At 43.6% G+C, this 23407-nt stretch overlaps 2 protein-coding genes across 4 annotated transcripts in view; one reads left to right on the forward strand and one right to left on the reverse strand.

Annotated features, from left to right (window-relative positions):
* LOC307208661 (uncharacterized protein) overlaps positions 1-23407 on the reverse strand; it is a gene marked incomplete at its 3' end in the record, with an annotated part of 170424 nt that overhangs the window by 8229 nt on the left and 138788 nt on the right. The window lies entirely within an intron of this gene.
* On the forward strand, positions 741-20697 carry LOC307206203 (uncharacterized protein). 2 transcript variants are annotated; one of them, XM_079959096.1, is made up of 4 exons: positions 741-989; positions 2662-2833; positions 3320-3493; positions 17563-20697. In XM_079959096.1, exons 1-4 carry the CDS (start codon positions 756-758, stop codon positions 20034-20036), a joined length of 3054 nt encoding a protein of 1017 aa, XP_079815222.1. In that variant the 5' UTR covers positions 741-755; the 3' UTR covers positions 20037-20697. The 2 variants fall into 2 exon arrangements, with proteins under 2 accessions (XP_079815222.1, XP_079815223.1); XM_079959097.1 differs by lacking the exon at positions 3320-3493.

Here is a 23407-nt window from a genome sequence, read left to right on the forward strand (position 1 = left end):
GGGCCCTGGCACGCGGCACAGTGATTTTCAATCACCTTAAACCCTCAGAGTTTAAAATAGACAGTTAACTGAAAGACGGGATGTCCCCCTTGTTTGAGTCTGTGATGGACAGCCGAGCCAGGCCAGTCAGGGTGCGCAGTCTCTCAGAAATACCACCATGGGGCTGGAGCCTCGCTCTGATTGGCTCGCAAGACAGTGAGGGGCGGAGCCAGCTCTTTTGGAGGGAAAATAAAAGGAGCCATTTCTGAGGGAGTTTCCTGAGAGGGAGAAAGGGCGGATTGGGAGAGGGATGGACTGAGGGCGGAAGGTGAGGAGAATCTCCACTAGGAGAGGGGTCAGGCGGGAATTCAACGGGAGAAGCTATGGGGAGGCGGGCGAGAGCGGAGTGTCCTTCCAGTGAGGAGGGGAAAGGGGACCCGCCCCCCAAGCCAGGCACCAGGGCTGAGGGGATCCGCTGGGTCCGCGAGGCTGACTGGAAATCCCTCCGGAGTGGCTGAGAGGGAGGAAAAGGGCCCCTCGCTCACGAACCCCCCCAGGTCTGACTCGGGGGTGGAAGCAGGGCTGCGTCCCAAGGACTGAACGGGGACAAAACTCAGGGAAGGAGCAGAAACCCAGGGGAACATTTGGCCCCCGTTTCTAGAAAGCGGAACATCCGCCTCAATTATTAATATTATTATTATTTTATTTATCCCCCACCCATCTGGGCGCAGGGCACTAAGCGGCATCTGAGCCGAGAATCACAGAGAACTCTGCACATGCCCTGGACCCCCGGATTCTGGGAGGGGAGGGGAGGACAGCCAGGCAGCCCGGGGGCTGTGCTCAGCTTGCGAAGGGTTAAATCCAACAGAGCCGGAGTCCTAGAGAGGACAGGAAGTGGAGAGGCGGGGCGGGTCCTCCAGAGGAGAATCCCCTCCCTCCGTGCCCAGTCCCGTCTTTTCTCTCTTGTCTCCTCCCCGCGCTGCCTCGGTTTCCCTCCTGGGAAGAATCCGGTGAGTCTCCCCTCTCTTCCCCTTGGGGTGCCCATGGGAGAAGGGGGTCCCGGGGCTGCAGGGGGAGACCCCCAAGTCTGGGAGCAGAGGGTCCTGCCCCCCCCATTCCTCCCTGCCAAGCCTGGGAGGGGGCGAGTTTCCAGGGGGTCTGCAGCTCTGCTCTTCCTTGGCATCCTCTTTGGGGAAGGGGGGGGTCTTGGGGGGGGAGGGCATGCCCAGAATGCCCCTTCCAGTGGAGGAGCCCCTGCCAGGCCGGCCTTTCCCCCTGCCAGAATATTCCTCTTCCAGATCAGCTCAGGTCTCCAGCCCAGAGCCTCAAGGGAAGCCTCTCTGGGCGGGGGCCACGCCTGGGGCCCCTCCGTGGAGAAAAGGGGAGAGCCAGAGGGCTGAGCTGGCTGCACTGGGCTTGCCAGGGTTCAAGGGAACGGAGCTGCCTTCCTTGAGAGGAGAGGATGGAAAGTCGCCTGAAGGACCCCAAGATCTTGTCCTGAAGGGGGTGAGGCAATGCAGGGAGGAGAAGGAGGGGGCTCTGGGTGGCAGGTCTGCCAACTTTTCTCTCTCTGATCCCAGAGGGAGCTTTCAAGGATGTTCCCCATCCTGGAGTTTCTCTGCAGAATGTTTTATTTGCATTAAACTTATAACTTCCGCAGTGCGTAGGTAAAACTAGAACTCCCTCCCGCAGGAGCCAGGGATTGGAGAGGCTTTTCTAAAGGGAAATAATCTATACATGGCAAGCATGATTGTGAATAATACTCTCTTAGAAAAATGTAAGATACAGTAGAGGACATTTATTTATGTATTATCAAGAAGAATAAAGCAAGGATAAAAGACACCTACTCCCCACCTTCTGGGACAAAAGAGGGATTATCAGTCATTGTGTGGCTCCTACTACTAACAGGGGACATTGGTGCTATCGCAAAATAGACTAGTTCTATCAAGCTACCCTAAGCCTTTGGGAATCTTGTCACAAGAGGAGCGTAAAGCTCACCTCTGGAGTTTTTGGAGGATATACATGCCTGGTGTTCTTAAGAACACTGCAGATTTAGGACATGTGGAAGATCTATACTTTGATTGCTTCCGTGCCAGGGTGGGGGCCACATTTTGGGACTGGAGACTTGCGAAATTGGTGTATAAGCACAGACGATATCTAAGGAGGAGAGGTGTATTAGTTTCCTGATATTTCAAAAATGTGGCATCACCAGCTCCTCTACTTCCACATACAGATTTGGTCCCCATGCAACACCTGACAGAGGCGGATACGGCCACATTTGCCTGGCTTGTGATGAGAGAGTTCAAAGATTGTGAACAGGGCTCTCCATACAAAGCACCTACATGTAATATCTGCTCTGCTATTTTCTGCCCATGCTCTGGGGTTGCAGTTTTCAGGCTTGGGGACAGTACGGTGACTGGTTTTTGTACCAAGTTTTGTCAGTTATCCCCACTGAGTTCAATGGGATCTACTCTCAGGTGACTACTGTGCAGACCATGCCAGGCTTGCAAGTGGGGTGAGGAGCATACAGAAGAAATTGGAATCACTGGAGATGTTTAGAAATGGGGCTTCTCTTGGGAAGGGGCTGCCCCATTTGTGCTTCTCCAGTGGCAGGAGAATATCTAGGGCAAGAGAATCCCTGCAGGGCCTCTGAGGCTCCCTTTGCTTCTTCCTCTCTCCCAGGACCCTGCAGCTTGTTGTGGCTTCTCAACTCCTCAGGAAGGAATAGAGACAGATCCTGCAAAGCGTGGAACGATGGAAGGGGGAAGATGGACGGTTGACCTGGTCAGGTTGTCTCCTGCATCCCTTTGCGCAACCTCTGAGCGTTCCCTCCCAGGGACCTCCGAGAGATCTGGTGAGTTCCAGGGGAGGGAAGATGGGGACATGGAGGGATGGAGCCAGAGAGGTATTGGGGCTTGCTCAGCCTGGGGGCACCTTTTTGGGTTCCTCCACCTGCCTGCCTGCACCTTTGTTATCTTCAGGCAATTTGAGCTAGGAATACTGTGAGGAGAATCAGAACTTACAGGGTTAAACAGTTCTGCCCATGATCTGGGGTTACAGTTTTCAGGTTTGGGGACATTTTGGTACCGAGTTCTGTCAGTTATCCCCACTGCGTTCAATGGGATCTACTCTCAGGTGACTACTGTGCAGACCATGCCAGGCTTGCAAGTGGGGTGAGGAGCATACAGAAGAAATTGGAATCACTGGAGATGTTTAGAAATGGGGCTTCTCTTGGGAAGGGGCTGCCCCATTTGTGCTTCTCCAGGGGCAGGAGAATATCTAGGGCAAGAGAATCCCTGCAGGGCCTCTGAGGCTCCCTTTGCTTCTTCCTCTCTCCCAGGACCCTGCAGCTTGTTGTGCCTTCTCGACTCCTCAGGAAGGAAGAAAGAGACAGATTCTGCAAAGCGTGGAAGGATGGAAGGGGGAAGATGGACGGTTGACCTGGTCAGGTTGTCTCCTGCATCCCTCCTCACAGCCTCTGAGCGTTCCCTCCCAGGGACCTCCGAGAGATCTGGTGAGTTCCAGGGGAGGGGAGATGGGGACATGGATGGAACCGGAGAGGTATTGGGGCTTGTTCGGGGGGCACCATTTTGGGCTCCTCCACCTGCCTGCCTGTGCCTTTGACATCTGCAGGCAATTTGAGCTAGGAATACATCACTGCTCCCCGACCACCACAATGTATTGGCAGCTCAAAATGTCTAAAACGAGTACTGTGATTGAATGCTCTACCAATGTCAGACAACTTACCGATCCTTCAGGCAGCATTAGAAGTCATGACTCTTGAAAGTAACCTGATCCTGGGCTTCCAATTTGTCTGCGAAGGGAAATGGCGGTGCGGTGCGAGTCGTCCGTCTAAATGACGACTGTTACCGGGGCTTTTGAGCAGTGGGGGTGAGTGCCAGGGTTAGACAGCCCCCCCCCAAAAAAAGTGTCCCACAGGTAGTGGGGTGTTGAGGGGACCAGCCAGGCGTGAAGAGGCTTGCCGCAATTGCCAGAGCCCCAACGCTGCATCGTGGGGGGGGGGGGGGTGTGTGTGAGAGAGAGAGAGACAGTGGCTTCAGCCTGCCCGTGGCTCCAGCGCAGCTCAGAAACCGGAAACCAGAAATCGCCAGCTGAAGCAGCAGATTTTGTAGTACAGACTTATGAATGGGAAAAAAAACCTTTGGAGACACATCAGTCTTTAGATACTTTTTAAACTGCACTTTGTTACTTTGCTACCTGTTAACACTATGTACTCTTGATACAAGAAAAAACTGTAGCTCTTTGTTCTTTGGTTCCTTAAAAGGAAGGTACAGGAAATGATTGGAGTACTCTGTTTTTTAGTTTTTTGTTTAAAAAAATAATATTTATTGCTTTTAAAAGGAAAGAAGACAGAAGAGAAAAAACAAAACAAAAAAAGAAAAAAAAGACAATACAGTACAATATATAAACAATACAAAACACAACCTAAACCCATTAAGTTAAACACATTAAACTAAACTAAACGAAACCCACTCCCTAACCCTAAATAAAACAAAACAAAAACAATTTTTTTTAAAATACACCCCCCCTTTTCGATACTTTTTCTTTCATTCCCTTGTTTCCTCGACCTCCTCTCACCTCCCTTTTTGTATTCCACTTCTACTAGTTATTTCAGCAAATCCTTTCCATCTTTCTCTATTCTCTATCATATTATAAATAGCATATTTTTTTAACCTTATTTTAACATTAAAACTAAAATACTTATATATGCCTAACTCCTTATAACATTTCTGCTAAATCCATGAAATATCAATCCACCATTTTTCTATCACTCATTAATTTTGCGATGTTTCTATATATAAACTTTAAATTTTCCAGTCTTCTTCCATCAACTCCTCTCCCTGGTTTCGGATTCTGCCAGTCCTTTCCATCAATTCCATATAGTCCATCAACCTGGAGATCTTATGTCCGAAGCTCTTAACTCTTTTCCAGGTCCCTTCTGCAGATCTTCATATTCTTTAATGCTAGAGAGCAAATCTCGAGAAAACTCAATCCTAACAATACTTTTATTCCTTCTGGACAGTTCAGCCAAATTTCCACAGTTGAAGCTAGGGTCTATAAAATATTTCAGGACGTTTTTCAAGATTCCTCCAAATCCAAAGGCCCCCAAAACTTCAATCTCCTACTCTCAGTTTTTTTGAATGGGGATGCAGATTTTATGAATGAAAGCACTGAAAGGCTTGAAAACATTGCAGATTCTTTTTTTAAAAAACCTCTAAAAAGGCAAGTCTTACCAAAGCTTGGCAGGAGAACACTTTTCCATAACTGGGTGGTAATCCCAGGGAGGGGAGGTGCCTGGTAAGAGCCTTAGTAGGAGAAAGCGGGGGGTGGAGGGGCCTGTATTGGAAAAAAAACTGAGAGAAATAGCATATATACCATAGATTCCGGCGTATTAGGTGACTGGGCTTATTAGACGACCCCCCAAATTGGCAGCTGCAATTTGGGGGTTCGTCTTATAAGCCCAGTTGCCTAATATGCTGGGCAGCAACAGGGGGCGGTCTCAGCTCCACACTGGGAGAAAGCCACTGCTGCTGGTTTGGAGCCGCTACCGCAGTAGCGGGCGGCGGGCTCTGCTCCGCGCCACCCATACCCGGCGTATAAGGCGGCCCCCGACTTTGGAGAAGATTTTCCGGGGTTCAAAAGTCGCCTTATACACTGGAATCTACAGTATATTCGATTACAATTACCATTTGGATTACAAATCTAATTTGAATTATAAATATGTCTGGAAATTTTTTGGACTCACAGTGGAAATATTTTGGATTACAAGACACATTGTGGATTATAATATAACTAGAAGCTTGCCAAGTGCTAATCATAATCAAGGAGACAATGTAACAGTAAGTTTGAACAATGGTAACTATTAGACTTTTGTTGTGGCCTGCTTTTTTATTCTTTTTTTTTGTAGATTGTATATAAAGGTGATTTTGCCCTCTTTTCTCTCTCTTTTTTTGGGGGGGATATTGTGGAACTTTTATAATTCTGTAAGTTTGAAAGTGTTACAGTAGTAATGTATAAAAATAATAATAAAAGGGTGTGGGAATTGGATTGGTGGGAGAACTGTTGTATACAAGGCAAGAGTGAGAAATGACAGGAGGGTCAAGGAAGTATTGAAACCTGACATCAATTCTAAGAGGAGCAGGAATAAATTATAAATGGAAATTCCCGGAGGGAGTTTCCTTTACTTATAGGAGAAAGAGATTCAGATTATTGTCAGAGAGTCAGGTACAGGAATTTCTGGATAAACATGGCAAAGACCCAGAATTTCAAAGCTCGGGGAAAGAGTTCAGAACCCCCTATGAGATGCACAGAGATGAACTGGAAAAGACTGAAAGAACAGGGCAAAAAAGCAAATCTTTTTAAAATGAATCAGATCATCGCAAATCTTAAATTACTAACCTGGCATGTCAATGGCCTTAACAATAATATTAAAAGGAACAGCGTGTGGCATGAGGTTTTAAAATGGAATTTGGATATAATTTGCCTACAGGAGACTCATGTTGCAAGAAAGCATGAGAAAATCTCTTTTTTTTCAAATAATATTTATTCAAGTTTTAAAAGATTACAAAAAGGGACACAATATACAAAAACAAAACATATCCAAGAGAAAAAGAAAAAAAAAGAAAAAAAATTAAAAACGCAAAAACAGCTAAAAAGAAAAAAAAATACAATCAAAAAAGACAAAAGAACAAGTTAAACCTTGATATAACTCCCTTTCTTAACTTATCTCCTTGACCTCCTCACACCTCCCCTCTTTGTATTCTAATTCAAATAGATATTTCAGCAAATCCTTCATCTTTGTTTTTATCCTTATAACTTATCTTAATATACTGTAATTTTCCATTCTCTCATTCGCCAATTAGCCATCCACTTTTACTTTATTTAATCTTATTTCTCCTTAGAACTTATATATCTGAAATTATTCTCTTAAGACGTTTCCCCTAGGGTCACAAAAATTCCATTCTACGATTTTCCCATCTCTCATTAAAACCTTCCTCCCACCGCAAGTCTTCAGGACAGGTCCGGAACAGAGGAGAAGGCGTGCTGCGCTTCCCTGCTGTCCCCGGAGATTTCCCTATGGGCTTTCGTCTTGCGAAGCAAGCCCATAGGGAAATTCGTCTTGCGAAGCCGCTAAAAATTGGAAAACCCTTTCGTCTTGCGGGTTTTTCGTTTAGCGAGGCATTCGTCTTGCGGGGCACCACTGTATACACTTTAAATTCCCAATTTTTCTTTCACCATCTCCCCTCCCCGGTCTTGGCCCCTGCCAACAGTTCTCCAAAAGTCCATCAACCCGGAGATCTTAAGTCCGAGGCTCTTAACTCTCTTTCATGTCCCCTCTGCCGATCTTTTTGATAGTCTTTGGTGTTAAAGAACAGATCTTGGGGGAGCTCCAACCCAATGGTAGTCATATTCCTTCTTAGCGAGTCTGCCAGACTTCCATAATTAAAGGTAGGGCCCATAGAATATTCCAAATCTTGTTTCACACTCCTGCCAAATCCAAAGGCCCCAGAGGCTCCAATCTCCACCTGACTCAGATTCAAATCCCATAAGTTATTTGATCCCCACATGGGGTGATCTTTCCATCTTTCATTTTCCAAACCAAGCCAGGCTCTCATCTCCAAAAACTGGCTTCTCCTAGTTGTAAATGTATAAGGCCTGAAGTTATAATCCACCATTTGCCGCTGTAGGGTTACGACTCCCCCTTGCATCACTTTAACAACAGCAACTTTCTCCTTCTCTGATTCTTCAATTTGTTCAGTTAAAAGATTCCTGTGCCGGGTTCTTGTCTACTTCTTTGTTGATGCCCACTTTTGTTCCCAAAATTTCAACATTGGTAGCCATGACGTTTATCTGTTCTTGCAGCTTTCCCAGCAGATAAAATGTCCTATTCAGTTCAGACGTGACTTCCTTCTCATCCGCCATCCTTGAAATGTCCAAGGTCAAAGCTAGTTTCTCAGAGGCTTTATCTTTAGAACCAACTTCCCAGCTGCATCCTTGCAACACTATCCCAAAACTCCCTCTAGAGGGACACAGTTTCCATTTACACTCCTTCTAGCACAGTCCCAAAAGTCCCAAACTGGACTATGACAACATCATTATGATGGGAGACATGAACGGGGTCGTATCAACTAACATGGATAAGTCACAAAGTCAAAATGTCACAAAAGACGGCAGATTACCAAAGACTTTCTTTGAATTGACAGACAATATGGACTGGATTGACATTTGGAGAACGAAGAACCCCTTGGGAAAAGAAGGAACATTTTTCTCTGAAGCCCAGCTGACTTGGACAAGAATCGAACAAATATGGATAACTAGAGGTCTGGTACCCAAGGTCAGAAAGGTGGAAATCTGCCCAAAAACCTGCTCCGACCATAATGCACTGAAAATGGACATGATATTATTACCAACCGGCTCCTTTAGATGGAAGATGAATGACAATTTGTTCAGAGATCAGGAGACTATCAAGAAGGCCCAGAAAGTTATGAAGGACTATTTTGAGATAAATATGAACACTACGGTGGAAAAAAGAATTATTTGGGACGCAAGTAAAGCTGTGATGAGGGGGTTCTTGATACAACAGAATGCTGTAAGGAAGAGGATACAAAACGACAGAAAAGATAAGATTTTGGAGAAAATAAAAGAACTAGAGAAGAAGTTAAGATTAAACCCGAAGTCACAGCCGATCTTGAGAGAAATCAAATTCCATCAAGCACAATATTCTAAACTGATAAATCAGGAAATAGAGTGGAAGATTAAATTAATGAAACAAAAAACTTTTGAATCGGCAAATAAATGTGGGAAACTGCTAGCTTGGCAGTTGAAGAAGAGACAAAAATTAAATACAGTTACAAATTTGGAAATTGAAGGAAGAAACATTCAGAACCCCACGGAGATCAGAAAGTGTTTTCAGAAATATTTCAAAAAATTATATACTCAAGGGCCGCAGGACGAGGTTGAGATTAAACAATTTTTGGAGAAAAATGGACTTAAAAAGCTGTCACAAGAAAATAGATCACTCCTGAACAGTAAAATAACACGCCAAGAGATTGAAAAAGCCATTCAGAACATGAAATTGGGCAAATCTCCAGGGCCAGATGGGCTAACCTCCAAGTATTATAAGACATTAAAAGACTACTTGATACAACCACTGATGGAGGTTAGCAATGAAATTATGGAGGGGAGGAGGGCGCCGGATTTGTGGAAGGAAGCATTCATCACATTGATACCTAAATCGGATTCTGAAAAGACACAACTCAAGAACTACCGTCCCATCTCCCTTTTAAATGTGGATTACAAAATATTTGCAGATGTCCTGGCAAGTAGACTTAAAAAAGTTTTAAATGAAGTAATTCATAAAGACCAGGCAGGCTTTCTCCCAGGTAGACACATGTCTGCTAATACAAGGAACATTATTGACATCTTGGAACTTCTGCAAACAGACATAAATACAAAAGCAGTGCTAATTTTCATAGATGCGGAGAAAGCCTTTGATAATATCTCTTGGAAATTTATGAAGGGAAATTTAAAAGAAATGGGGGTGGGTCGGGGTTTTGAGAATGGGATTGATGCAATATATTCAGAACAAAAGGCTAAATTGATAGTAAACAATGTGGTTACAGAAGAGTTCAAAATTGAAAAAGGAACACGACAAGGCTGCCCGATTTCCCCTTTGTTATTTATTTCGGTTCTGGAGGTGCTCTTGAATTTGATTAGAGGGGACCGGTTGGTGGAAGGGATTCAGGTCGGAGCGAAACAATATAAACTTAAAGCTTTTGCAGATGACCTAGTTCTGACTTTGCAGGAGCCAGAATCTAGTACAACAAGAGTATTACAATTGATTCAAGATTTTGGTTGGGTGGCGGGATTCAAACTAAATAAACAGAAAACTAAGGTGCTGGGAAAAAATCTGACAGATACGGAGTCGGAACGGTTTCAGAGAGAAACAGAACTAACTGTGGTTAAAAAAGTAAAGTACCTAGGGGTAAATATAACAGCAAAGAATCTGAGTCTATTTAAGGATAACTATGAAAAATGTTGGTCTGAAATTAAGAGAGACTTGGATAGTTGGACAAAATTGAAGCTTTCCTTGTTAGGCCGAATTGCTGCTGTTAAGATGAATGTATTGCCAAAGATGTTGTTTTTGTTCTAAACATTGCAGATTGTGGACAAGACGGAGTGTTTCCGGAAGTGGCAGAGATATATATCTAAATTTGTCTGGCAGGGCAAAAAGCCCAGAATTAAGTTTAAGATACTAACTGATGTGAAAGAAAGAGGGGGCTTTGCCCTGCTGGACTTAAAGCTGTACTATGAAGCCGCAGCTTTCTGCTGGCTAAAAGACTGGCTACTTCTCGAAGACACTGATGTATTGGACCTGGAAGGTTTTAACAACGCTTTTGGTTGGCATGCATCCTTATGGTATGACAAGGTTAAGATCAATAAGGTCTTTAAGAACCATATTGTCAGGAAAGCAGTATTTAATGTCTGGACAAAGTACAAAGACTTATTGGAAAACAAAACTCCGAGGTGGCTTTCACCTCTGGAAGCTAAGGCCCAAAAAAGACCCAATATGGAGGCCAAATGGCCAAAATATTGGGAAATATTAGAAAAAGATGGAGACAATTGGAAATTGCAGAGTTTGGAGAAAATGAAGGATAAAGTGCGAGACTGGTTACATTACGCTCAGATTAAAGAAGTTTTTAAAAACGATAAAAAGGTAGGGTTCCAGGTGGAGAAATCGAAGTTGGAAACAGAATTGTTAGAACCAAAGACTAAGGTATTATCAAGAATGTATAACTTGCTGTTAAAATGGAATACACAAGACGAAATGGTTAAATCAGTTATGATAAAGTGGGCTCAGGACATTGGGTATAATATTATGTTTGAGGACTGGGAAAGGTTGTGGACCACTGGGCTGAACTTCACTGCATGTAATGCTCTGAAGGAAAATGTAATGAAAATGATATATAGATGGTACATGACCCCAGTTAAACTTGCCAAAATATACCATTTGTCTGATAATAAATGTTGGAAATGTAAAGAACATGAAGGAACATTCTTTCACCTCTGGTGGACCTGCCCTAAAGTGAAGGCCTTCTGGGAAATGATTTATAATGAACTGAAAAAGGTATTTAAGTATACCTTCACTAAGAAACCAGAGGCCTTCCTTCTGGGTATTGTCGGCCAGAAGGTGTTAAAGGAGGACCGAGCATTTTTTATGTATGCAACAACGGCAGCAAGGATACTCATCGCTAAGAGCTGGAAAACTCAAGATCTACCCACACTGGAAGAGTGGCAGAAGCAGCTGATGGACTATATGCAACTGGCCAAGATGACTGGTAGAATCCGGGACCTGGGACAGGAGAGGGTTGAGGAAGATTGGAGAAAATTCAAGATTTACTTACAAAAATATTGTAATTTGGTTGAATGTTAAGAAGGATGCTAGATCATAAATAATTGCCCACCACTGAATTAGATCTGAATTTGACGATAAGTGAGATTAAGGAAAATACAAACTTTTTGGAGAATTGTTAGGTTTTTATTTAAATGAGCGGAGATAAGATTGCAAATAAGAGGGTAATTTGCTTGGAAAATTTTTTTTTGTAACGATGTAAGTGCGAGCGGGAGACGTGAGGGAGTCCAAAGAAGTGACGAAATTATGTTATGATACAAGTAATGTTGTTTATTGTTTATGCATTTGTATTTAAAAAACTTTAATAAATATGTATATATAAAAAAAGTCCCAAACGTAAAATTGTAGCAATTCCAATTGCCCTTCTTCTTTTTAAACACAGAAACTGACAATAGCAACAAAGTCCTTCTTTTGTATCTTGACAGCTAGCTGTCAAATTTATCTATTCACCATCCACGGGCTCTCACAGACCGCTCCCGGGTTTAGGGAAGTGGCGCTTCAATTCCCAAATTTTGACCTTCTCCTGCAGGCTTCCCTGCTTCCAAAAAGAGTATTGATAGTAGTTTCAATCTGTGGAGTTTTAATCCTTTAGGTAAGACTCTCCACGACCTTAGTTAACAAATTCTTTGCTTCAGTTTATTTACAGAAAGGGGAGGTGGACTTCCTGTTTAGACCTTCCCCGATCGGTGCCAATTTAAAAATACTTTAAAAGCCCAATTTCCGTTCTACTCACGGGTTGTTGTTTGAAATCCAATTGTCCACAAGAAAAAGTCAGCGCTCTCCGGCAACGGTTACGTGGCTTCACTCTGTAAAAAATAGCGGTCGATTCAAAACACCGCGCCGCTCACCCCACGTCACTTCGGAACCCCAAAAAAGGGGTTTCCCTGTGGGTAGGGCTCCTGGTGTCAGCCGAATCCCACGTTCCCAGGGTTCCTCCGCCTGGGATTTTTAAAGGGTCTCCGCCTTCGCCGCGGTGGCATGACCCAAATTCCACGGAGCAGGTTCCTCTCAGTCAGAGGAACACCGCCATTGCCGATGGCGCTAACCCGGAAGTCCCGAAAGCATGAGAAAATCTTGAGTAATAAGAATTAGGGAGCGAATTTATTGCATCAGATGTTTCCAAAAATCGTTTTGTACATAAAACCTGCACTTGAACCACAATTAATTCAAAAGGATGAGAAAGGGAGAAAATTAATGGTACAAATTAAAGTTGAGGGAGGAAAAATAATTTTGGTAGGGATATATGCACCAAATGGAAAAGAATAAATAAAAATTCAGGATTTAGAAACAGAATTGCTAGAATTTGCAGATGAGAAAATAATAGTGATGGGAGATCTTAATGGAGTCCTATCACCAGAGAAAGACAGAATGATAGGAAGAAAGACACGAAAGAAGGTAGACTTCCCATTTTTTATTTTTTTTTGAAAGGACAGAAAATGTAAAATTGATAGATGTTTGGAGAATTAAGCATCCAGTTGAAAAACAATTCCCTTTTTTCTCTCATGTTCATGGAAACAGCACCCGACTGGATGCGGTTTGGGTCTCTAAGGAATTAGAGTCAAGAATCAAAAAATTTGAAATAGTTGCAAGAACAATGTCAGACCATGATACTATAATTATGGAAATACAGAAAGAGGCCCAATCCACCTTTCGGTGGAGACTAAATGAAGAAATATTAGATGATAAAATCTTTCTGGAAAGGACAAAAAAGACAATAAGTAAATATTTTGAACAAAATTTGAATAATTTTGAATAGGGGACAAAGGTGAGAGCTGTTTCCTAGTTCTGCTGGATCTCTCAGCGGCGTTTGATACCATCAACCATAACATCCTTCTGGACCGTCTTGAGGGGCTGGGAGCTGGGGACACTGTCATACAGTGGTTCCGCTCCTTTCTCCTGGGCCGTGTTCAGAAAGTGGTGGGGGGGGATGAGTGTTCAGACCCCTGGGCTCTCACTTGTGGGGTGCCTCAGGGTTCTGTCCTCTCCCCCATGCTTTTCAACATCTATATGCAGCCGCTGGGAGAGATCATCAGGGGGTTTGGACTGGGTGTTCATTAGTATGCGGATGATACCCAGCTCTACCTCTCTTTCAAATCAGAACCAGTGAAGGCGGTGAAGGTCCTGTGTGAGTGTCTGGAGGCGGTTGGAGGATGGATGGCGGCTAACAGATTGAGGTTGAATCCTGACAAGACAGAAGTACTGTTTTTGGGGGACAGGAGGCGGGCAGGTGTGGAGGATTCCCTGGTCCTGAATGGGGTAACTGCTCCTGAAGGACCAGGTGCGCAGCCCGGGAGTCATGTTGGACTCGCAGCTGTCCATGTAGGCACAGGTCAAATCTGTGTCCAGGGCAGCTGTTTACCAGCTCCATCTGGTACGCAGGCTGAGACCCTATCTGCCTGCGGACTGCCTCGCCAGTGTGGTGCATGCTCTGGTTATCTCCCGCTTGGACTACTGCAATGCGCTCTACGTGGGGCTACCTTTGAAGGTGACGCGGAAACTACAACTAATCCAGAATGCGGCAGCTAGACTGGTGACTGGGAGTGGCCGCCGGGACCATACAACACCGGTCTTAAAAGACCTACATTGGCTCCCAGTACGTTTCCAAGCACAATTCAAAGTATTGGTGCTGACCTTTAAAGCCCTAAACGGCCTTTGTCCTGTATACCTGAAGGAGTGTCTCCACCCCCATCCTTCTACCCAGACACTGAGGTGCAGCTCCGAGGGCCTTCTGGCGGTTCCCTCACTGCGAGAAGCCAAGTTACAGGGAACCAGGCAGAGGGCCTTCTCGGTAGTGGCGCCCTCCCTGTGGAACGCCCTCCCACCAGATGTCAAAGAGAACAACAACTACCAGACTTTTAGAAGACATCTGAAGGCAGCCCTGTTCAGGGTAGCTTTTAATGTTTGATGTATTAGAGTATTTTAATAGTTTTTTTTGGAAGCCGCCTAGAGTGGCTGGGTCAGCCCAGCCAGATGGGCGGGGTACAAATAATAAATTATTATTATCATTATTATTAATGAGACCAAATTCCAAACAGTATGGGACTCTAGCAAAGTGGTGATGAGAGGCCTATTCATTCAAGAAGATTCAGGTAAAAAGAAGGTAAAAGAAAGAGATTTTACCTAAAATAGCAGAAAAAGAAAGAATTAATAAAAGCATTAGATAAAGAAATAATAAAGCAGGAGATATAATTTTACAATCACAATATTCAGTGGTAATGAATGAGGAAATAGCATGGAAAATTAAAAAACAAAACAAAAATTCTTTGAAAATGCTAATAAAACAGGGAAACCTTTGGTATGGCAATTGAGAAAAAGTGAACAAAATAATTATGTGAATTGGGTAAAGCTTAATGGTGTAACAACTGAGAAACCAAAAGAAATAAGGGAGGCCTTTGTAAAATATTTTACTGATCTTTACAGAAAAAGATCAGAGGATCCAAAGATGATAGAAGATTATGTTAAAAATAGTGAACTAGCAAAGATAACAGAGGACCAAATGAGGATATTAAATACAGAAATTTCAATCCAAGAAGTCTTTGGGCTGGGATTTCTCTAGAGAGTCTGCCGTCCTGTGCGAGTCTTATCTGGAGGGTATTGTTCTCATGAAGCTTAATCATCAGAAGTAATAACCTTCTGTTAATACCCATATTGGCCAATTTGGCCCAGAGCCTACCCCTGGATACAGAATCAAATGCTGCCTTTAGGTCCACAAAGGCCGCATACAATGACTTTTTCCAATGTTTCACATACTTATGAACAAAATAATCTAACACTAAGCAGTGATCAATGGTGGAACGTCCAGATGTAAATCCTGCTTGTTCAATTTCTAGCAAATCATTATGGTCTAACCATTCACACAATTTTAGGCATAGGTGTTTTGTATAAAGTTTGCAGATCACATTCAGAAGACTAATTGGTCTATAATTAGATGGATCAGAGGGGTTGCCCTTTTTAAATATAGGAACAATTATAGCCAGTCCCCAATCTTTAGGGATTTCAGTTGTCTTATCTATATATGAAAATAGATTTGCAAGAACCGGGGCCCACCAGTTTATTTGCGCTTTCAGAAGTTCAGCAACAATGAAATCACTTCCTGGGGCTTTGCCAGATTTCATTTGTAGAATTAACGAAGTGATTTCAGTTTCAGATGTTGGGGGCCATGGTGTATCATTATCTAAAGAGATGTTAAGCAGCGCAGGAGGTTGATGTTCCCTAAACAGCACTTTATAGTGCTCTTCCCATGAGTTTGCAGGGATTATTGTGCCCTCGTTAGGAGCTTTGGTTTGACTGGAGATAATTTTCCAGAAGTTGGTATTGTCTTTTTCTATTGATGCTTTTATGAGGGCCTGCCAGATGAGAGAGTCTGCGGTTCTTTTTTTGGTTTTTAGTAACTCTTTGTAGTTCTTTTTTTTTAAGTTGTAACTCTAATTTAGTAGTAGGGTTAGGATTTTGCTGGAAGACCTTAAAGCATTCCCTGAGTATAAGTTTTGCCTGGATGCATTCGCGGTCAAACCATTTTTTGTTGGTAGGGAATTCATTGTGGCTAGATCTCCTGAGTCTTGACAATAACGGTTGGAGTTTTCGGATTAATGTATTATAATGGTCAATTGGGGAGGTCTCTTCAATATCGTTGGAGGTCAGATCAGCCCATAGGAGTTGACCTTCCATTGATTGTGTCCAAATGCTAAAGTTGTTATTAACATAAGGGGACCATTTAATTCTGGATCTGCCTATTTGTTGTAAAACATTAGGATCAGGTGTCTGTGGGGCGAGCCCACATCTAGAAGGTTCCCAAAATTCAGTCCTTTTAAGATTTAGGGGTAAATGGTCACTTTCGGTTCTTATATCTACAGTAAATTCGATATGTTCATCAAAGAGTTCTTGGGAGACAAGAATGTAGTCAATAACAGAATGCCTTAAGCCTGATCAATAAGTAAATTGGCCAGGGCAGTCTCCCGAGGAGAGGCCGTTTAAAATAACAAGGTTATATAACGAATTAAAGAAAAAAACAGTGTCATTCCTGTTGGGAATGGTGGGAAGAGGATATTGACAAGAATGACCAGAAACTGTTTTTATACGCAACAACAACGGCGAGGTTATTGCTGGCTCAGGCGTGGAAACAGCAAAAATTGCCTATAATAGAAGTGGTAGTACAAGGTTGTGGAGTATGCAGAAATAGCCAAACTAACAACAAAAATTCGAAATAACATATCAAAAAGAATGGGCAAAATTAGAGAAGACGATCTGAAATAGGGAAACCAGTAGAGCTAAAATAAACCTCACAACGGGAAAAGAAAAGAAATTTATTGGATAATAATATCAAAATGAATTAAAAATGTATATTAGGACTATTGTTGAAGAATATTTGTAAATGAATATAGACAAACAAAAAGAATTGTATATATAGATTTATTTGTTTACAGATATTTTATGGAAAAAAATGAAGAACAAATGGACAAAGACAATGGGAAAAGTTAAAGACAACATAAAAAAGCCAGAAGGAGGAAGGAGGGAAGTCAGCTCGGGAGAACAAGAACAAATGTGAAACATAATGTATGTGTATGTATAGTATGTAACTAAAAATTCAGTAAAGATCATCTAAAAAAGAAGAAAAGAAACACCATCTTGTCTCCATTGCAGAATGCTTTATTTACATTAAACTTAAAATTTTCACAGTGTGTAGGTAAAAGTGGAACTCCCTCCTGCAGGAGCCAGGGATTGGAGAGGCTTTTCTAAAGGGAAATAAGACAATCTATACGGAACACATGGCAAGCATGATTGTGAATAATACTCTCTTCTGTAAGCTACAGAAGGGGACGTTTATCTATGTATTATCAAGAAGAACAAGGAAAACTCCAGATATAAAAGGAGGTGTGGGTGGGGCAACAAAATGACAGACTAAAGTCCTCTGCATATGATGTGGTAGGGAACCTCTTAGTAGTGTATTAGAAGCAATAAGGCTGCTTGGAAATGCTGCAGGTTTTTAAAATAAATAGACGGGAAACTAAGGTGTTAGTGAAAAACATGGATGCACAGTCAAAAAATGAATTACAGAGTGAGTGGATTGGTGATAAAGTAAAATATATTGGAGTATGGTTCATTAACTTTGTTCTTCCCGAGGCGCTAATTAGTTTCTCTCTTTATTGCAGAAGGTGATGAATTGGAAGGGAAGAACAAGGGGGAACACAACAGAATCCACATATCAGAGAAGACTTATAAATATTCAGGGTGTGGAGAGAACATCCGTCAGAGCTCCCAGTCCACCTCCCATCCAAGAAAGAGCTTCATTCAGAGGGATATCCTCAGTTCACACAAAAGAATTCACAGTGGGGAGAAATTGTATCAGTGCTTGGAATGTGGAAAGAGCTTCAGTCGGAAGGATGGTCTCACTTCGCATCAAAGAATTCATACAGGGGAGAAACCCTATCCGTGCTTGGAATGTGGAAAGAGCTTCACTCAACGTTCTCATCTAACTTCCCATCGAAAAGTTCATTCGGGGGAGAAACCCTATCAGTGCTTCGAATGTGGAAAGAGCTTCCGGGATGGGGCCGGGCTCACTTTTCATCAAAGAATTCATACAGGGGAGAAACCACATCAGTGCTTGGAATGTGGAAAAAGCTTCAGCCAGGCGATCCATCTCACTACCCATCAAAGAATTCATACAGGGGAGAAACCCTATCAGTGCTTAGAATGCGGAAAGAGCTTCAGTCAAAGTTCCAATCTAACTTCCCATCAAAGAGTCCATACAGGGGAGAAATCCTATCAGTGCTTGAAATGTGGGAAGAGCTTCGGTACCAGACAGAGTCTCACTTCCCATAACAGAATTCATACAGGGGAGAAACCTTTTCAATGCCATGAGTGTGGAAAGAGCTTTCGTCACCGTTTCCATCTAACTAGCCATCAAAGAATTCATACAGGGGAGAAACCGTATAAGTGCTTGGAATGTGGAAAGAGCTTCCGGGAGAGGGCCAGGCTCACATCCCATCAAAGAATTCATACAAAGGAGAAACCTTATCAGCGTTTGGAGTGTGAGAATAGCTTCAGGCTCGGGCAGGGTCTCACTTTGCATCACCCAAATCATACCAGGGAAAAACCCCATAAATGCTTGAAATGTGGAAAGAGCTTCAGTCGGAAGAACACTCTCACTAGACATCAAAGAATTCATACAGGGGAGAAATCATATCCATGCCTGGAATGTGGAAAGAGCTTCCAGGAGAGAGCCAGTCTTACTTTGCACCAAAAAGTTCATATAGGGGAGAAAACCTATCAGTGCTTCAAATGTGGAAAGAGCTTTCGTCACAGTTCCGGTCTCACTACCCATCAAAGAATTCATACAGGGGAGAAACCCTATCAGTGCTTAGAATGCGGAAAGAGCTTCAGGGAGGGGACCAACCTCACATCCCATCAAAGAGTCCATACAGGGGAGAAACCCTATCGGTGCTTAGAATGCGGAAAGAGCTTCAGTCACAGACAGAGTCTCACTTCCCATAACAGAATTCATACAGGGGAGAAACCCTATCGGTGCTTGGAATGCGGAAAGAGCTTCAGTCAAAGTTCCCATCTAACTTCCCATCAAAGAGTCCATACAGGGGAGAAACCCTATCAGTGCTTAGAATGTGGAAAGAGCTTCAGGGATGGGACCAACCTCACATCCCATCAAAGAGTCCATACAGGGGAGAAACCCTATCAGTGCTTGGAATGTGGAAAGAGCTTCCGGGAGAGGACCAAGCTCACAAATCATAAAAGAGTCCATACAGGGGAGAAACCCTATCAGTGCTTGGAATGTGGAAAGAGCTTCAGTGACAGGATGCAGCTCACTTCCCATCACAGAATTCATACAGGGGAGAAACCATATCCATGCCTGGAATGTGGAAAGAGCTTCCGTCACAGGCAGAGTCTTACTTCGCATCGAAAAGTTCATACGGGGGAGAAACCCTATCAGTGCTTCGAATGTGGAAAGAGCTTTCAGCACAGTTCCGGTCTCACTTCCCATCAAAGAATTCATACAGGGGAGAAACCACATCAGTGTTTGGAGTGTGGAAAAAGCTTCAGCCGTGTGATCCATCTCACTTCCCATCAAAGAATTCATACAGGGGATAAACCCTTTCAATGCCATGAGTGTGGAAAGAACTTTAGTCACCGTTCCACTCTCACTTCCCATCAAAGAATTCATACAGGGGATAAACCCTTTCAATGCCATGAGTGTGGAAAGAGCTTTCGTCAATGTTCCACTCTCACTTTCCATCAAAGAATTCATACAGGGGAGAAACCTTTTCAATGCCATAAGTGTGGAAAGAGCTTTCGTCACCGTTACACTCTCACTTTCCATCAAAGAATTCATAAAGGGGAGAAACCATATCAGTGTTTGGAATGTGGAAAGCGCTTCCGGGAGCGAGCCAAGCTCACTTCCCATCAAAGAATTCATACAGGGGAGAAACCCTTTCAATGCCATGAGTGTGGAAAGAGCTTTCGTCATAGTTCCAGTCTCATGACCCATCAAAGAACTCATACAGGTCAGAAACCGTATCAGTGCTTGGAATGTGGAAAGAGCTTCAATCGGAAAGATATTCTCACTTCCCATCAAAGAATTCATACAGAGGGAAAACCAAAAGAAAAACAATAACGCAAACATTATTAAACCTTTACAAAACATGTTTGTATAGAAAAGAGAAAGGGCGGGGGAGAATAACTAAAAATACCCTTTATCACATTTGTATCATATCATTTGTCAACACTTAGAAAGGCAGGCTCCCCCAGTTCTCCCCCTAGGTGCCCCCCTTCTCCTTGTCTCCCACCCTGAGTGATCGTTCCTCTGTAGCAATAATTATTCAGAATAAGCTCTCCAGGATAAACCCAGCTGTATTTAGTACCCAGTAACCTTCAGCAAGATGGCACTTTTCCTACATTGTGCCTGCACAGCCCAGCCTTGCAATCTTAACCACTCAGACAGTGAACATCTAATACAGTGGTACCTCGGGTTACATACGCTTCAGGTTACATACGCTTCAGGTTACAGACTCCACTAACCCAGAAATAGTTCCTCGGGTTAAGAACTTTGCTTCTGAGAACAGAAATGGTGGTCCGGCGGCGCAGCGGCAGCAGGAGGCCCCTATTAGCTAAAGTGGTGCTTCAGTTTAAGAACAGTTTCAGGTTAAGAACGGACCTCCGGAACAAATTAAGTACTTACCCCGAGGTACCACTGTAATACAAATTAGTATTTCTCCAGTTTCTAGGTCCAGTTTCCATAAAGCCTTATTAAAACTGTTCTAACAAATCTCAGTCAAGTCACAGTCCAAAATTATTGTGTCTTTTAATGTTCATCCAATCCTCCTGCTTCTTTTACTAATCTTCTTTCCTAATCCACTGGGGGTGGGGAAGAAGGCATATTAAATCCCTTTCCTTATACGAGATCATAGCTTGTGTTATGAACAGTTTCAGGAGTTGCACTGCATCCCCTTTTGCTGGATGTACATTTTTCTCTGCCAATAATTCCCACACCAGCTCATCCCAATGCAGCCTTGTCTTTCCATGGAGCTCTTTCTCTCTCTTGCTCAACAGAACCTTCTGCCAATCCCAGCGACTCCTTTCCAACGACTCCCAGTTTATGACCCACACATTCACCTCAGTCTCTTTTTCTGGAACCCGTCTTGGTCTTCAATGCCAAGGAGCTCCATGTCTGGATGGGCTCAGTCTGACCTTGAGATAACAAAATGCAAATCATAATAAATCCAGCTGCCTCAGGAGAAAAGAACAAAACCTTCTGGAAGGAACCAGTGTTTTCCAGTATTTCCCGGTTTCTCCTCTCAGGATTTTAGCCATGACATTTTGTCCCACTGCCAGAAAAGCATCTTTAGCTCCCTAGTTTCTGTGGCAACACTTTGGCTCAAGTTTCCATCACAGAATCGTAGAATGGGAGAGCCGGAAGTGTGGGGATGTTTAGGGAGGCAGGAGAAGGATATATTGTTTATCAATATCCTTCCTAACTTGCATTAGCCAGTTCTAGAACTTAGCAGAGTTCCAAACATTCCCCTTTTTAAATTTGCACGGTGGTTAGCTTGTTGCAGGCTTGCTTAAGCCTCTTTAAATATAGGATTCCTGGTAAGATCCCTACTACTCCCTCATAAAGATATGACACAATCTTATTATAGTAAATGTAAAAGTAGTTTACTCACTCATTCAGTTCACAGGTGCATCCCTGAAGGCAGACGTAGGTTACAAAAGTGTATAACTACAGTATATGAACTATCCCGTAAGGGAGTTAGTCCCAAGTGACTGCAACTGAGATGTCACTTCTCCTAACATATAGAAGGGAGCTTGGGTGTCACCTGGTCCTGCCCCCTGCAAGTCAGGAATCTCAGGAATCTTGTCCAAGACAGATGGTCATCCAACCTCTGCTTTAAAAACTCCATGGAAGGAGAGTCCAGCACCTACCAAGGAAGTCTGTTTCACTCTGGAATAACTCTTCCTGTCCTAAAGTATTTCCTGAGGTTTAGCTGGAATCTCCTTTCTTGTAACTTGAAGCCATTGCTCCATCCTGAACATCTTGCTTCATCCTGCAGGTGACAGCCCTTTCATAACATGTATACGTTGTAGAAAATAACAATTCCATAAAACGGCATTTGGATGATTCCGATTTCTTTTAAGCCTATGGCCTAGCTTAATTGAAAAGACCTATGCCTGTCTACCTTTGATGGAACAGAATGAGCTGCTTTAGGTACTGTATGTAGCAAATGTCTGTTCCAGAACCCTGAAAAGAATAAAGTGGGAGTTGTATACATGAAAAGAGAATCAGCTAGGCATGGCAATTGTGATTCATCTTGAACTGTTTTGTAGATGGATGAAAGAGGACTTTGGAACACATTTAGTGAATAGGAATATTAGCCAAAGTCTTAAAAAATTGTTATATGTCGTCACATGATATGATGAGGGCTTATCTGAAGAGCCAAATGATTTTGGTTAGTTCAGGATGATGACATTGGGCTGCAACTATTAAGATTGCTGTGATCCTTGAAGATGATGGGTCCTGACCGGAAGGATACAGTAATCAGCAAGGGAAACCCACATGACCTGAAAGTGTTGCTGTGCAATGCCAGGTCAATGATGAATAAAACCACTGCCATCCACGACCTGATTGTGGATGGAGGATTTGACCTGGCATGTGTGACAGAGACCTGGTTGGATGAGGCAGATGGGCCTGTCCTTGCCGCTGCCTGCCCACCAGGTTTCTCTTACGCACAGCAACCCAGGTCATGTGGGCAGGGAGGGGGGGTTGCAGTGATTTTTAGGAAGTCATTAGTCTGCACCAGGCGTCCTATTGGGAAGACCCAGTTTTCTGAGTGCATGTTCTGGAAGTTGGGCAATAGGGGCAGTACAGGATTCCTACTGGTGTACCGACCTCTCCACTGCACCAAGGATTCCCTGCCCGAGCTGCTTCAGGTCGTGGCGGATATGCTCCTGGAGACACCTAGCTTGGTTGTCCTGGGGGATTTTAACATCCATGCCGACACGACCTTACAAGGGGCAGCTCGGGACTTCGTGGAAAGCATGGCCTCCATGGGGCTGTCCCTGAATAAGTCTGGCCCAACTCATAGCCACGGACATGCCTTAGACTTGGTGTTTACCTCTACGGATGTTGGTGATCTGACATTAACTAAAAGCGAAACAAAAGAAGTGCCATGGTCAGATCACTTCCTGGTGCAACTGGACTTCTCCGCAACCCTTCCCCTCCGCAGGGAGGTGGGACCGATTCGGATGGTCCGCCCTCGCCACTTAATGGATCCAATTGGCTTCCAGAGAGTGGTAGGGGATGCTTTATCCCAAGTTGATGGCCTTTCAGCTGATTCCCTGGTGGCACGCTGGAATGCGGAGTTAACCAGGGCTATTGACTGTCTGGCTCCGAAGCGCCCTCTCCGATTGCATGGAGCCCAGACAGCCCCGTGGTTCCCCCCGGAGCTGAGGGTGATGAAACAATCGTTGAGACGGCTAGAGCGCCGG

The sequence above is a fragment of the Podarcis cretensis genome (assembly GCF_951804945.1).
Source record: "Podarcis cretensis genome assembly, chromosome: 2".
Taxonomy (NCBI): Eukaryota; Metazoa; Chordata; class Lepidosauria; order Squamata; family Lacertidae; genus Podarcis; species Podarcis cretensis.

Bases quoted from the DNA above. Each gene is read 5' to 3' on its own strand.
- LOC307206203 (XM_079959096.1), top strand. From the start codon at position 756: ATGCCCTGGACCCCCGGATTCTGGGAGGGGAGGGGAGGACAGCCAGGC. The intron at 990-2,661 runs GTGAGTCTCCCC...CCTCTCTCCCAG, and splicing joins TCCCTCCTGGGAAGAATCCG to GACCCTGCAGCTTGTTGTGG. The intron at 2,834-3,319 runs GTGAGTTCCAGG...CCTCTCTCCCAG, and splicing joins AGGGACCTCCGAGAGATCTG to GACCCTGCAGCTTGTTGTGC.